The sequence below is a fragment of the Erpetoichthys calabaricus genome, chromosome 1 (genome assembly GCF_900747795.2).
Source record: "Erpetoichthys calabaricus chromosome 1, fErpCal1.3, whole genome shotgun sequence".
Taxonomy (NCBI): domain Eukaryota; kingdom Metazoa; phylum Chordata; class Cladistia; order Polypteriformes; family Polypteridae; genus Erpetoichthys; species Erpetoichthys calabaricus.
The window spans coordinates 262611632-262628703 of record NC_041394.2 but is presented as its reverse complement, the minus strand read 5'-3'; the positions used below and the strand labels follow the sequence as shown (position 1 = coordinate 262628703).

General features: G+C 35.8%; 1 protein-coding gene across 2 annotated transcripts in view; it reads left to right on the top strand.

Moving 5' to 3' along the window:
- Positions 1-17072, top strand: part of kcp (kielin cysteine rich BMP regulator) — a 273671-nt gene that overhangs the window by 198869 nt on the left and 57730 nt on the right. For both annotated transcript variants that reach the window (XM_028814659.2, XM_051930227.1), the window contains 9 exons: positions 760-933; positions 4102-4281; positions 6860-7124; positions 8899-8981; positions 10822-10989; positions 12329-12422; positions 13450-13623; positions 14536-14618; positions 15158-15278. In XM_028814659.2, the coding sequence (XP_028670492.1) occupies positions 760-933; positions 4102-4281; positions 6860-7124; positions 8899-8981; positions 10822-10989; positions 12329-12422; positions 13450-13623; positions 14536-14618; positions 15158-15278 (1342 nt within the window). The remainder of the gene's footprint in view (positions 1-759; positions 934-4101; positions 4282-6859; positions 7125-8898; positions 8982-10821; positions 10990-12328; positions 12423-13449; positions 13624-14535; positions 14619-15157; positions 15279-17072) is intronic.

Below are 17072 nucleotides of genomic sequence, written 5' to 3'. Positions count from 1 at the left end.
ATGAAGAGTTAGTATCAGTTGGAAACTGTCATTGCAGATTTTTAATAATTTAACGGTTTAGTAATTTTTAACATGATTTTTTCCTTAAAACAAAGTTAAAATCAAAATGTCAGAATCTGTAAATGATATGCTACCTTTCCATTCTGAATATTTCATTCTGAGTTATAAGTTATGACATATAAGATAGCCCATATAAATGCTACACCAAAACAGCACAGATGAACCTTAGGAAGAAAAATGTGTTAAATTACTTGAGACATACAGGGGAAAGTGAAGCGACGGTGAATGCAAAACAAAAATGGTGAACCTAATAAAGCCTTTTTTCCTCTGGCTGCTTTCTCTTCTTTGCCTGGCAAGCATATACTGCTGCTATTCTCTTCACCACCAAGTTCATCAAACTGAGGAGGCCCTTACAAGGCTAGTATTATATAGGCATCCTGGCCAGGCAAGGGCCCTGTCTGTTTGCCACAGCATATACAGTATATAAAAATGTACATGAAATGCTACAGATTGCTTTGGCCTCTGCCCCGTGTCCTTAGAACTTACCCACTTTACTCCACATGTGTCCACTCATGACTTAAATGTTACTTGATTTGTTCTAGTTTAAAACATAACATTAATACCAGTCACCTAACATTAAACTATTTTCTCCTGCTAGTGCTAAAGGTACTTCTCTATAATGCTAAGCTATTTATTTGCACTATTATGTTGAATTGCACCCATTAGTTCAGTTGTGTTTTTCTGATTTTTTTGTAATAGAAAGGAGAAGTAACTTGCGGAACAAGGAAATGCACCCAAGTTGCATGTCCTCACCCGGCATTAGATACCTGCTCCTGTCCTGTATGTGATGGATGTAGTTTCAATGGCAGAAACTGTCATAATGGAGAGAGTTTTCCAGACCCAAAAAATAAGTGTCAGCGTTGCTCTTGTTTGGTAATGTATTTATTCCAATTTTTTGACTTTTTTTATTCTGATTAAAAAACAATAATTATAAGGTAAATTAAAAAGTTGGCAAAATTAGCAGTAAAAAGTTATGGAATAATAAAAGAACAAAGTGAACTATTGAATAATATAATAATAAAAGAACAAAGTGAACACTGAAGATGAGAAGGAACAGTGTTAGATATTAAGTCAGACATACACTACTGGCTGCTTGATGAATTGCAGAGCAGACTGAGTTCAGGGCTGACTGTTTTCCATGACTGTTGATTCTCTTCTCTTGGTTTTTGTTGCGGTATATTTTTGTCCACAAGATGGAGCAGAGAGCTATGAGACAAATCAAGTGTATGCTTGTCTTAAATTTATGCTTTGCTGCTTATCATCTTCATGATCCGAGTTTTAATTAGAGGGCTAAAATACAGACAGCAGGTTAAGGTGATGCCAAAGCAGAATTTATGTTTTGACAGTGAGGCAAACGTAAATAAGGCTCTGAAATAAAAAGAAAAGTGTTGGGACACTGAAGTGATCCCCATTTAATGTTCAGTTGAAAAAAAAAAGACATTTTGCAAAAAAGTGGTACTCTTAATAATGTTGTTCCCAATGTAAATATGGTAGCTCCATGCAGACTTCCATCCTTCGTAAGCACCAGGTTACAACTGACTCTATCCTTTTAAGTCAAGTGGTTTTTATGGTGACAGAGGGAGAATAGGTGGAGTGATTGCTGGTAGTGGTGTCAGCATCCCTTGGGTAATTCTTCCTCCAATCTAGGGCAAATACAAATTGGGTTAAATTCGGTGTTACATTCAAGTTTGTCCCTGTACTTTTAATTTCATACCCGCAAGGCACACCTTACACTGACACAGTATTATATCTGTTAATATGTGCTCAGGATATTTTTTTGAATATTAATACTTTGATTTGTATGTTGTATTGTTATATAGAATCTATAAAGAAATTACACTGTATTACATTTTTTTTACTTTGCACTACCAATAAGCATGCATCTTGTCTTAGACAAGCACAACTAGATCGTGCAAATATGACAAGAAAACAAATGGATGGATTTGATGAAAAATGCTGTACAACTTAAAAGCATAATGCATTATGGCTCATTGTCATTTTTGCAAGCCAAGCAAATAATGAAGTAAAATTTAGCGTGTACATTTATAAGTTTACTCACAGATCGAGAGTGATCACCAAGCAGCTCTGGGTTATAGAGAAAAAAAAGATGTGGCATCAGTTAAATGCAGGATGTTGTTGTTAGCTGATTTAGAGAAGCTGATGTAAGAGTTGGAAAGTTGGTGAACAGTTTGATTTCACACAGATTCACTTGAATAAATGAAAGGTTAATAAAGAATCATTATAAATCTTTCAAATACTCACTGCTCATCAAATTGTCTTGTAGAAAGTTATGCTGGTAGTACTGTGAATTGAACAGATCTTGTTACCCTAGCCACAGAAAGAGTCTGCAAGTAAATATTAGAAATTCCAACAAACCCGTGCCAGCTGAGAGACAGAATCTTTTCAGTGTGCTCTGATTCTACTCCAAGACTTTTCAGAATGGACTTTGTGAGAGTGATCTTATAAGCCCTAATAAGAAAACTAACATCAATGATCTTCTTCTTTCAGTCACTATCAAGAGCTTCTGCCCATAGGCATGGGAGGTGATATAGGCTGACTGATAAGTCAAAAGCTTCATATAAGGACATAATTCCTCATTTTACACTGCAGCCCACTACAACATTTAAAACCTGCAGCTGCTTTAACTTCATCATTACCTTTTTCTGTAACAAGAACCTAAAACACTTTAGCCCCTCAGCTTCCGAAAAAACCTGAAGAAATCAAGCTATTCTTTTAAGAAAGAGAACCATGACATAAGGCTTGGAGGTGCTGATTCTCACCCTGCCACTTCACTGTTGGCTGTAAAGCAGTCAATTGTGCACTGCAAATAAAAAACAGATAAAACCATAGGAATAATTTTATCCACAAATTATCCGTAAACCTCAGGCCCATACCGTACACTAGGTGCTTTCCAAGATTCTACTGTATGTACCTTGATAACCATTCTGTGAATATCACAAACAGAGAGGAGATGAACCTTCACAGTCATGAGCTACCACCAAATTTCCAAAAGCAATATCTTCTCAAACACAAAGAGTTTGTTTATAGTTTAATGGCTAGATTTCAATCAGCATTCTTCCCTCTAGATTTGAGGTATAACTATGAGTTCTAAGGATTTTTTTTTTCCAACAAGATGAAGGTGTGTGATCCATCTGTAAATGAAACATATGTCTTTGGTTCCCATTTTAAAAATGAGACTTGCCATCAGAGTTCGTTAGTTTATTTCCTCCTGAGGTAGTTCACAGTTCCTTGACCAAAGTCAAATTCTGATTGCTTTACCTAGATTTGACTGTAAGCTGAAATCTCCATTCCATTATAATGGGATGGGGTTTTCCAAGTAGCTGAGGAGTATGATTCATCGATGAAGAATGCATATTCTTCTTGTCTCCCCAACAAATTTATGCACCATTGAAGAGGTCTACAACTCTACTATATCTAGTACTTTCAAAATTTCTGGTTGAATCCATAAATGTCACCTGTTACTCAACCATAATAATAGTGATCATTAATATCACAATGAGCTTTAGACAGTAAACAAGAATAATACTCCAGAAATAAAAAAAATGCAATGATACAATTTAAAGTATTACTAAAGAATGTTTTTGTGTTCTGCAAGTAGAAAGAAATAGCAAATAGTGCAGTAAAGAATAGACAGTAATGTCACAGGCTGACTGATCTGAGTGTAGTATTTTGAACATACAACTTTTAAATAAATTTTGGAGATTTTTTAGGTTTCCTTTGAAATCAACCATTTTCTTTAGAACCTGTAATCAGAATTCATTAAAAAAGTTACTCAAAAAAACAGAACACATTCTTTTCCTCATATGTCAGTTTTATTTTTAATTTATTCTGTAGATTATGACATGTTTTTTTCTTTTATTATTTTTTACAAGGTGTATTATTTATATTACTTAAAAGATGTTTATAGTGTACTGCGTTAGTGTATCATTAATACTGCATGGCGTTAACTACAGTATATAAATAGATCATTTCTAGTATTTAACTAAAACCATATTTTTTTCTTTGCACATTGAAATTAAGAATGGAGGTGTAACTTGTGTATCAGTAACTTGTCCTGCTGTGAACTGCCGTCATCCTGTGAAGCCTCCTGGAGAATGTTGTCCTCAGTGCACAGGAATCTGCCATTATTTAGGCAACATCTATGAAAGTGGAGCCACTTTTGACTCTTCTTCTGATAGCTGTTCAGTGTGCACATGTATGGTAAGTGCTGTTACTTTCATTCATTCATTCATACATTCATTTTCTACTGCCTATTTGAGACCAGATCACTGGGCCAACAGAGGACCATTTGTCAAAGCCACATTTTCCAACTCATTCCCTGGCCATTTAGGAGATATTATCCTTCCAGCAAGCCCTAGGTCTTTTCTGGGGTCTCCTCCTAGCTTGGTCATGCCCCTAAATCCTCTGCAGGGAGATGTCCATGAGGCATCCGTTTCAGATGCCCAAACCACCTTGTGGTGGAGGCACATTAGGGTTTGTGGCAATGCATAGTTTTAACTATATAAATAAAGAGGTGCAGATATAAGTGGTAGCGTGGTGGTGGGGCTTCGGAGTTTAGTGGGGTGATTGGATTATAGTACATTAATATGCAGACGCGTGCGATTCAGTTGATTACCTCATTAGCACTCCAAGGTCGGTAATCAGTGCACAAGCTTCACTAGCAGTATAAAGAGGAGCCTGGGCAGAATGGGAGGAGAACAGAAAAAAATACTGATTATGGTACTGCAAAATCCAAGGGAGAAGCATCAGTGTTAGATAGTGGTGATTTTCTAATAGAGAAGCCACAGAAATTGTTTCACGACAGTCAAAGCTACTGCACCCTGCTCTTCATGTAAATACCAGCACTTATGTATATCCACTTAAAACACTGCTTTGCATATACATTCACATCATCAGACTTTAAAGGGGGACAAAGTACATCTAATGAAAAATGTGTAAACACATGAAAATTGTGAACGTCTAATAATGCTAATAATATAGAGACGTGCAACAATCTACAGCTGACCGAGGTGAGAACATTCTTACTTATGGCCAAAGTCCTCCCTAATTTTTATTTTACTGATAAGTGTGTGTGACTAATGGACATGCTGGTATTTTCCTTTTTCTAGCGATTTCTTCAATCCCCCTACACTACACAAGCTTTCCCTTGTAAAGTATGGATTGATTGCCGCAAAATACTATCCCATGAACAATAAGTGGTTCCCTCGTGGACTTTCAGGTGCATAGCTGCATGGCACTTTGAAACTTCTGCATGGGAAGGGGAGTGAGAGATATGATAACAACTGAGCACCATTTAAAAGTCCTGCGTGGCATCCTGAAAAAAGGCTGTATGGATATTTAAAGTATGCATACTGGTGACCCATACCAGACCCACATTGCCTTAATTGCAATGACCTATTCCCTTTGTGACCAACATAAGTCTAATTTGACATACGGCCAAATGGTTGTTCTGAATAGAGCCATAAGGTGGCACATGACTGAATACTCAAATTTCACATTATTTCTACTGATTACCCATTTCAATTCAGAAGAATACACTTTCTTGTAAAAATATTTTTTGCTATGAGCATTAACAAAAGCCACGCCGCTAAGAAAAGCAGAAAAAAAAGGAATTGATCTAATGCAGGAATGTTTTACTTATGGACAATTGTGCATAGCATGTTCAAAAATAAGCAGGTCCAGTAACCTAATATTATTATTATTATTATTATTATTACTCATTATTTGCCAGATATCTTTATCCAAGGTGACTTACAACATCTGAGATACAATTGGTTACATTTATTTTGTTTTTCCAGTTACAGCACAGTCAGATGAAGTAACTTGCTCAAGGTTTCACAATGTCTGTAGTAGGATTTAAACCCTCAAACTCTCAGTTTGAAGTCTCTGGTCAAAGCCTTAACCACTAAACCACACTGCCTGCCCATATTATTAGCTCTCGGTAAAAAAAAAACAACTTTCAAATACTGTGTACAAAAAAGCATTTAGTTCCAGTTTAACTGACAGCACTATACAGTAATTGACTCATTGTCTTATGAAATGTCCCCACCGAAGCCAGGTAACACAGCTACCAAAAAATGAAAGAATAAATCCATTATTTAAAGTAAAAGAACTTGAAGCACAAATTAAATATTGCATACCTTGATCTATTCAAGTGAGGTGGAGTGTCTTAAGTAGAGTATTTTTAAGTTTTGTTTAAAAAGTTCTTTTGCTATAATATGCATACACCTCAAAACAATACATATACAAAATTACAGAGTGCTTAAGAAAAAGGTCTAAATCAACAGTCTTAATACCCTTACAGTATGTGCAATTTCGTGTTAATTAAGAACAGGAAATTGTTAGCTATATCGTTGAGGGCTTATGTAGTTTACAGTTGTGTGTGAGTGTGATAGTCCGGGTGTTAAGCAATGTATTCATGCTTTTGGTTCATGTAACATTAGTTTTCAATTACTCAGCATTTGTAATAGTGTATATTGTGCCAGTGGAATTTTGCTTTTTAAGAATAAATTTAATTGCATGTGCAGTATTTCTGTCCTTGGTAATGTTGACATAGCCTGACACAGGCTAAATTATTTGAAATGTAATTTTTTAATTGTAGCAATACATGTGTTGTATGAAATTTTGAAATTCTTAGGGAAAATGTGCATGCAGTAAGCCTACAATAATCAGAATAAGCAATCTTACTTAATTATAGTTAAAGGATAAAAGTACTAGTCTATATATGTTTTATAAATACATATATTAAATGAATAATGTAACTTTTTGTGTTACTTAGAATGAAGTGGTGACATGTCAGAGGAAACCATGCCGTGAGCAGTGTACACACCCAGTCCCATCATCCAGCTGCTGTCCAGTCTGTGATCGATGCTTCCTTGATGGAACTGAATTTGGCAACAGGCAGACGTTCTTATCTCCTTCAGACTCTTGTCAGCGCTGTAATTGTCTCAATGGAAATGTAGTATGCACTGGTGTGATTTGTCCTCAAACAACATGCACCAGTCCTCACACTATACCCGGGCAGTGCTGTCCAGAATGTTTAGGTAAATAAAAAAAGAAGTATAGATTATCCTGTTTTGAAGCATTCTGCACTAGTTGTGAACAAGAAGTAAAAAATGTTCCAGAGAATTTGAAGAAAGGTAGAGACAAAGGGAATAAATTCCAGGTCAAATGTTTTAAATGATGGGAATTGAAGTAAAGAAATGATTAGTTTATTTTTGTAAGTCTGTATGCAAAAAAAGGAGTATAACCAGATAACTTTTTGGAATTATTATGTTGGGAAAAGAAACAGAATGTGGTCTGAGAACCATTTTACCATCAGCTTTTTATTCTTATTCAAAATTTTAATGAAATAAGCAATGAAATAGAAAGGAAAGTTAAAGAATATATCATTAGAGACCACTTGGGATTCAGAAGAGGAACGGAAACAAAAAATGCTATAGCACTGTTGAAAATTATAAGTGAATTAAGCATTGAGCATGATACCAGCACTGTTTAAGGGATAGACAGCAAGTATGAGACATGTTGGAGAAACAACAGAGCCTTGTATTATTGGAAGAAGAATTGATCAAAGTTGTCTTTTCTCATCATGGCTGTATACACTGCAAACAGTTTGTATTAAACATTTGCAACTATGTGAAATGTGGTTTCAGAGAAAAATGAAGAGAAGAAACTGGACAGAAGGAATGGATAATAAGGAGATACTGAAAAGAGTAGGAACGAAAAGGACATTAATTAGAACAATTAAAATAAGACAGAGGAGGTGGTTAGGGTATATGCATATACAGTAGGTATGATGGTCTGCTAAAAGATATGACTACAGAGAGAATAGACGTGTAAAAGGTGTGTGGAAGGCAGAGAATGATACTGCAGGATAATATTAAAGGAAATGGAACATACCAGAACATGAAAAAGAAGACGTATATTAGGAAATATAATTGAGGTGATTAGGAGTAGGGATGTCAAAAAATACATACCAAAGGTTGTAGCTGAGAATCTGTCTCATCTTTCATTGATTTAACACATTAAATCAAAAATCAAAGTCAAAGCCATAACAAGGGTCCAAGGCAGGGATCTCCAATTTAAAATTAATTCAAAAGAAGTTAATTAGCAGCAAAAACAGGTCACTAATTAAGAAAATGTTTAGAATGAAAATATGCAGCCACTGTGACCCTCCAGGACTGGAGTTTGAGATCCCAGGTTTAAGGCACTTGAATATTAAGGCAACAATAAATAATAACAACCATCATGCACGAAATTCTTTAGGTTTGACCTGGGAAGTGTATAGTGCAAACCTTTTATCCTGTCACAGGGATACAAAAGCACTGTGTACCTCAGAGGGTTGTTGCATAGCATCACCATAAAAACCTATGCTCAAAATACCGATGCCCATATAAACAAGATGGCAACAGAGAGAGATTTAAAAAGTATATAATTGTTGAAAAATGATTTTCAGTCAGAAAACTGATGCCATAATTGGGTTCTTCTACCTCCGAAATCAAAAAATTATTCCAAGTATGTGTAAAATCATAACTTTCTTCCTTCTTTCAACCAGAAGAATTCATGCAAAAAGTGATTAAGAGTACATCTTCATTTTTTTTTCTTTTGTCCCTTACCATAAAATGTCTGTTATACTATATATATATTTAACATAAAAAAGTAATGTACATGTTAAATTCTGTTCAGTTTCTTCAGCATAAGAATATGTAATATATAGTGATCCATTTGATATGAGGAATTTGGGCTTATAGTTTTATTGTACTCATTTAAAAATGATTAAATGTGATTTAAATGTGATTTTTGTTTCGTTTTTTTCAGGATGTACCTATTTGGGTAAACAATATTCTGAAGGTGTTCATTGGATTTCATCGATTAATGAATGTCTGGAGTGCGGCTGTGTGGTATGACGTCTAATATTTAATAGTGGTTAACAACTTTTTTATACTTTATTTTAAGACATGCCTACACATAGGAAATGAATTGAGCTTGTAACAATAATCAAAAATAATAAATAGCTGCGTGACCCTTGTTATCATGCCGTGGCTGTTATGCACGCATGAATGCTAGGTGACAGCCACTTGCCATTTGAAATATGGTTTCTGATAGCTAATAGTAAAAATTGCTTTGAATTGACTACATTTTTAAACAGTAGCTTCAGTTTTAGTCCTTGATACTTTAACCGCAACAGCTAATCTGTCAATGATTCAGTCTCAGATTCTAGAGTATTATAGAAGCCACCTGTAATGAAAGGTGAAAAAATAAGACCAACCAAATAATCTGAATGCAAGACGCTTTACCATAGGTAACCGTCTGTTGTTATTGGCAGAAGAACACGAACCTTGGGTTATTGGGAGTTAGTTGTTTTTGACATCACAACAATGCCTGAGGCCCAGTTATAGAGTAGAGATCTATTCGTATCATGTGGAACAACTATCATGAATTACAAATTTTCACATTCTATTAATAAATGCAACTAAAAAACTCAAACATGCCACTATTAGCAAATAAACACTTATAGAGGCTGCTTCAGCTCCTCATTCCACAGATTACTTCCAGGACATTATCAGATTCAAATATGGGAACTGCCCTGAAGGGTCTGAGTGCACCACACTTCGTTGCCACATAGGAACACTGCATCCGTGCTCAGTGGCAGTTTGTTAAGTAACCAGGCATCCCTAACTTCTTCCTGACCTCTCAACCTATTCCACTGTAAGAAGGGCCTTCCCTTTAATTTGCTGAGTTATTCTACAAAAAACTATGGACAAAAGAGCTAAGCATCAACAAATGACAGGCTCATATTGCATTTCCATAGGTTTGAGGTGCAAATGTGTCATTGTGGGTAGACTGAAGTACATTATATAAGAGCATAGTGACAATCCATTATAATTTTAAGTTAGTTTCAGCACTGGAAGATTCAGTATTAGGAAATGAACCTGCAGCTTTAATGTTTCCTAATCAGCCTACCAGCTAAACCACACTGCTGTATTGTGATTTCGTTACGAAGTGTATTTGCTGTCAGCTACTTATTTAATGATGTGGAGAAAAATAAGCCAAAATGTTTTAATTAAATAAAAAGAGGTCTTTATTATCATTAATGCTGATCCAGAACTTTACCATTAAAGTGCTGAATACCCAATTAACACAGTATACACTCTATATAACTTAAAAATTGCCCCCCAACCCCCTTAGCTATGTCATAAATTTATCTCAAACTGTCTAGGTCATACCAAACAAGATTTAGGTCATGTCTGTGGATTTTTTGGCGAACCTTTGTTAGCAAATTTATTATCAGCTTTATTGGTTACTGAGATCATTAATTATTTTATCAGTAACAGTAGCAGCTGAAAGAAGAAGAACAACAACAACATTTATTTATATTGCACATTTTCATACAAACAATGTAGCTCAAAGTGCTTTACATGATGAAGAAAGAGTAAAAAGACAAAATAAATAATTAAAATTAGGGAACACTAATTAACATAGAATAAAAGTAAGGTCCGATAGCCAGGGAGGACAGAAAAAACAAAAAAAAAACTCCAAACGAAGTATAATATAAAAGCAACTGAGCATATCTTCCTCCACAGTGTGCAACATTATCATTTTTAAAATATTGTATATAACATAGCAACCTCTTTAACATATACTCCAGTAGTCAGAGAGCATGAAAAAAAAAGAATTAACTGGACATGATGAATTCATCATCCTAATGTACAATATGATCTTTCTCATTCATCCTTTTAGAGAGGAGAAGTGAAGTGTTCAGAGGTGCACTGTGATGTAAAATGTACAGATCCTGTCCTTGTGCCTGGTCAGTGCTGCCCATATTGCCAGGATTGTTTCTTTGAAGGAAAGGTCTATCTTGATGGAGATTTATTCCACCCAGACACCTGTCGGCAGTGCTCATGCAAAGTAAGGATGAATATTAAACGGAAAATGTATGAATGAAATCCCACTGGAATGAATAATATGTTACCATTAACTGGCTATTACTTGATTATATATTTTTAGACTATTGTGTTATATTATGTAAAGCTCTTAAAGCCCAATTTGAGCTAGAAACAAGAAAGCTAAACTGTGTGTTGTACAATGCAGAGGACTTCAAAGGACTTCAGTATAGGTTCATTTGCTTGCCTGGTCAATATTTCTCCAAATGTATTTACACTACATTGTGATCTTTTATTTGCCATTCCTGAAATGTGCCAGTTAGGTTATTTAACATATCTAAGAAAGGCAAGCATATTTGTTTCTAAGCTTATCTTCCAGTGACCAGCATCTCATGTAGGTTTGTTTTCTGGATGTGCTTGAAACTGCTGGGATAAACTTTAGTTCCCAGTGACTCAGTACAGTAATGAGAAATGGTGAGGTCAGAAAATAAATGGAGGGATAGATAGATTAGTGTGGTTATTCCATTAATCAAAGTTTATATAAAAATCTGAATTATAACTTGTAAAGCAGGAGTATCACCCCTGTTTACGCATAACCTCTCAGATGACATGTATTGTAGTATTTCTGGTTAACAATATAATATTTAAAGTTACTTTCTACATTACATCAGCTGCTGGTTGGGAAAAAGTAAATTGTGATTTAATTTTGTGAGATTCTAAAATAATTTCAACTTTGAATCATATGCCAGAAATTGTCAATTGAAGCATGGAAGATGTAATTAAATAATTAAAACATTTTTGATATGCTCATATAATACAAGCACACTCATTTTGCTGCTTTAATTGCAATTGTTTATTTCTTATGGAAGATATTCAATAGTTGTATCTCATGTTAATTCATCAGTAAATTTCTAAATGAAGGATTCCTGTTAAATAGGATGCACAGTAAAAAATGTGGTCCTCTGATCACAAGTTGTGAACTTGTTTATTTAACTTTATATTGTACAAACAGTGCATTAAAATAGCATTTTGCAAATAACTGAGTCAAAATGTTTTATTCTTTTAATCTTATAGTTTTTTTATATTAGATTATTAGATTAGATAGTTAACCCCAAGAGGAAATTCACATAAATACAGCAGCAGAAATAAAAAATAAAAAACAACCATACAGACTCACAGAGCAGATAATACAACCAATTAATCGATAATTAAATAAATATAGTAAATGTATATTGTGCAGAAATTTCAAAATTAACGTATAGAGTATGTCGGAAGGAAGCACTGAATTGTCTGATAGCGGTGGGCAAAAAGATATATCCTGCAATATGCTAAAGTAAAGCTTATAGTGTTAATCTCAATTGCAGAAAGGAAATGTTCATTGTGGCAGCACTCCTTGTCCTCCTTTGAACTGCATGCACCAAGTGACCGATCTTGGATCCTGTTGCCCACGCTGTAAGGGTAAGAATCAAGCACCAAAAGTTTGCTTTTTTTTCCTTTCAAGCCCTTCATAAAGCATTTCTGTAAATGGTGATGGACTTTGTCTTGATAGTTTATGCTGTATTTTAGATTATTTTTAGGATCCTAGTAGATGTCTGTACATAACCTTTGCCAAAAATTATAGACCTTTTAATAGAATACTAAATGGACATTTTTTGGTATTTAACATTTATTAGGCAATGTGTAAAGTTGTCATCCGGTGGTATAAAGAAAACTAAATTATAAACATGATATTTGAACTACAGCAGTTCCTCCAGAAATTCAAGGATGCCCTTTGAAAGGTGCATGTGTCACAATGACACATGGCAGCAGTCATATCCTTTCATCCATCACAACTTTGCTCATCAGCATGCTTGAGACATGCGTTACAATCATGAGTAAAGGAGATGCAAAGAAAAAATCTGAAGTCACAAGAGTAGCAACCACCTTCACAGTACAAAATTTAGTATTCAACATGTTTGCCACATAACTCATATATAAAGTGTTCTAATTTTAAGCATTATTTATTGTTGATTTGAAAATCAAAAATCACCCAAGGAACCAAAAAGTAATTCCTTCATTAACTGGACCTGCTTATTCAGTACAGAGCCATGGGAAACTGTTGTAAGCTGTGTTTACGGCACCTTAACTCAAATAGGACCAAATCAGTCTCACAATTCAGTCAAATGTTCACATTTTTGGGAAAGAGGAGAAAGCTAGATAAAACCTACACAGACATGAGTTGGATATAAAAGGTCCATAAGGTAATCACCAGGCCAGAGTCTGAGCTGTGAATTTTAGAGGTTCGAGGCAGCAGCATTGATCACCCTGCCACTATTCTATCTGTAGTTATGAGTTATGTTTTAAAAAGTGACCTCTCATTTTTTAAAATTTTATACCTTAACACCTTTATTTTTATTTTACACATGCTTAGGGTTAGGGTTATCAAGTTTCACTAGTAAGTTAATACCATGGCTGATGCTACTGTTTGCTTATCCCACTCTTCCAGGATGTGTTTACAATTTGAGGGAATATCTGGATGGCAGCAGTTGGTTTGCTTCTACAACACCTTGTATGTCATGCATGTGTGTAGAAGGAGTTACTACCTGCTCTGAAATCCACTGTGTCCTACCTTGTGTAAACCAGATCCATGTTCCAGGAGAGTGCTGCCCTGTATGTGCAGGTAGGAGAAGAAAACAATTCACCATTATTTATTTTCTAAATATGCAGAAAAACACTTATTTTCTGATTAATTGCACAGCAGATGGAGAAAGCTAATTAGTAAGTTAATAGGATGCACATTGGAAGGGAAGTAACAGCAGCACAATGTTGGTAACCTTAATGTTGTTGATCATAAAATCAAAATGTATTCAGATATCAGAATAGCAATACAGAATATATCAAGAAAAGTGTATAATTTACCAAACTTTACTTGTAATAATATTGAGATGGATTTTATTTGAGCAGATGGTATTTCATTTAAAAAATTAAAGTGACTTTTGGATGAGATTTTTAAATTAAGTTTTAATAGCTGTTTTCAAACTTTCTGGCTTATTGACTAGCTATCAGAATTTTTATTATGCAAAAGTTAGAGTCTCATATTTAGCAGTGCTTTATGGACGCTGTGTTGGAGTTCAAAATATAAATATTTTGTACTAGATCAGTCAAAGGAATCTTACAATTCATTGTTTCTTTTTAATATCAATAGAACATGTTTAGCTTTAAGAGAATTTTTATGTATCAGTTCACCTCATATAAGACCAGCATTACCCAGAGTGAGGTTGAGGTATGATTAGAGCCTAACTATTCAATACTAAGACAGACAGGTAAGGCAGAATTTTAATACTGCATTTGATTTTGCTTATTAATATTTCCTCATTTCACATTGACTATTCACATTTGTAAGGCCCATTCCTGAATTTACAAAAATGTTTGCTTTTAATGGGACAGTGATGAACTATGACCCAGCCGTACAAAAACACGCCAGGACAATTCAGCATTGGTCTACTTAAATTTTGTGTTAGACTTTGGAAGTATATTATACTGAAGGGAAGAATGCTTCCCAGTACCTTTCATACTGATTTTTTTTTTGTAGATTGTGTATATAACAACCACGTGTATGGTCCACACGAGAGCTTTCAACCAGCAGACGATCCATGTGAGATCTGTACTTGTGAGGTTAGATAATACCTTTTAATTTGTTATAATCTGAGGTTGATTTGTGCATGGTATACTATGGCAAAATATGATAACTAGAAACTCTGTGATTCTTGTGGAACAGAATCTACTTTGTCATCAAATTGTAACCTGTACTGATGATAAGAAATGTAGCAGTGAGAGCAGTAATATAGTATAATTAAGTTAAATAATGCTGAAATGTTTGAAAACTTCTCATTAGAGTTTATTAAAAATATGAATCCTCCATAATCTTAAATGAGGTGTTGCTTTTTTTTATATACTAAGGACAGACAATTTGCTCTACATTAATTTACCATATGTCTTCACCCAAGCCATTAGTCAGAAAAATAATGTTTAATTAAATGACTTGAAATCTCTGTAAGTGTACTATAATGCTGCTATTACTATGTGTTACATATTAGACTTGTACTAAAATCAGCAAAGTGCACATTTTTAATTGCCATGAAAATATAAATTTTTACTGTGGCAAATCTAGTTTTGCTTCTAAAGGCAGTTTTTCCTTTCTTTTCTGTTTCCAGGTGATGCCAGATGGAGAACAGCACTTGCGTTGCTACCGTAAGCAGTGCCCAAGTCTGGTTGACTGTCCTAAGAGTCACATCCATTTCCCATCGCCAGATCAGTGTTGCCCTACCTGTGCACGTTAGTATTATTCCTTCATACTTTCTATAATGAATTAAAGGCATTTTGAAACCACAGTTGTTAAAAAAAAAAAAAAGTAAATTAAATAGAACTTAAAAAATTGCGCAAAAGCAAGAAATGTAACTACCAGCATGCACAATATAACAAACAACCGTTGTTATTTCGGCAAGTTTTATTAAACAGGAGGAAGCCAAACTGTATATGGCAAAGCTTTCCATCATCGCAGTCCGTAAATAATCTACAATGCATTAATATCAATAGTAAAGCACAGTTTTAGTTGTGAATCAGCCTTCAACTCAGGTCAGGTTGGGGAGCATGCACTGGTACATGCATTGCCACACCCACCACACAACGAAACAGCTTGGGATCCTGGTTGGTAACCCCCCAGGCAGACACGCAGTCCAGTCTCACCCCCAGAAATGACCATCTGTCTGCCAGCCAGCCAGGTGTTACGTGGGCATCCCCTTGGCCTAGTCCAGCAGCTCAGGACTTCAACAATAAGGATCCTGTCAGCCGGATCACCTTCGGGGATTCATGCCACATGGCCGTAGTGCCTTAATTGACACTCCCTCACAGTGCAGGTAATGTGCCTCATTTCAGGATTCCATGAGCAATCACTTGTTTGGAAAAAAATCAAGCCAGCAGAATCCAATAATTCTCAGCAGAGACACGGTACCAAAGCAGTCCAGTCTTTTTTTCAGATCACTGGATAGTGTCCATGTCTAGCAACAATACAGGAAAACAGGATTCACTAGGACTCTAAAGACTTGGACATTCGTCCTTTTGCAAAGATATTGGGATCACCCCACACCTCTTTCTAGCAACCTCATTATCCCCCATGCTCTCCCAAACAGTCTACTGACTTCATAGGAAGAGTTGTCAGAGACATGAATGTCGCTGCCAAGGTAAGTTAACCTTTCGAAAAGGTTGACACTCTCTTCGCAGATAGATACACTGCTGATGGCTGTGCACTTGATGGCCTGGATCTTAGTTTTTATCCCGGACACTCACAAGCCCAGACACTCCTCGCTTAGTCTCTCAAGAGCTTTGATCAGAGCCTTCATTGACTATGCGAAGACACAGCATTGTTGGCAAAGTCAAGATCAGTGAATCTTTCTTCACCAACAGATGACCCACAGCTGCTGAACTCTACGACCCTGTTCAAAACCCAGTCCATGCCAGGATTGAACAGAGTAGGAGCAAGAACACTACTCTGATGAACCCCATAATCAATTGAGAAAAACACAGAGGTTCTGACTCCACTCTGCACAGCACTCACAGTACCAGTGTACTGGCCGGCCATGATATCCAGCAACTTTAGGAGGGATCCAACAATGTCCCACAGGGCAGCTCAATCAATTGAGTTGAACTGAGTCTTTACGAAAATTGACAAAAGCTGCAAAGAAACTCTGCCAATATTCATGTTTGCGCACCATTAGAACACTCATTGCCGGGATGCAGTCGATGGTAGACTTCGTGGGCGTAAAACCAGACTGCTCTGGTCGCTGGTAGGTGAACAAGTGATCATAGATCCTATTGAGTATCACTGTAGCAAGGACCTTACCCAGCACCGAGAGCAGTGCTATCCCATTGTAGTTGCTGCAATCCAGGCGATCACCCTTCCCTTTCCAGATAGGGATGACAAATCCCATTTTCTAGTCAGTTGAGATGGAAAATGGAAGCAAAGATTTCTTGTAATTCAAGGAGGACATCATTACCACCAGCCTGGAGAAGTTCAGTCCGGATACCACAGATCCATGCAGTCTTCCCTACCCTCAGCTGGATCACCACCTG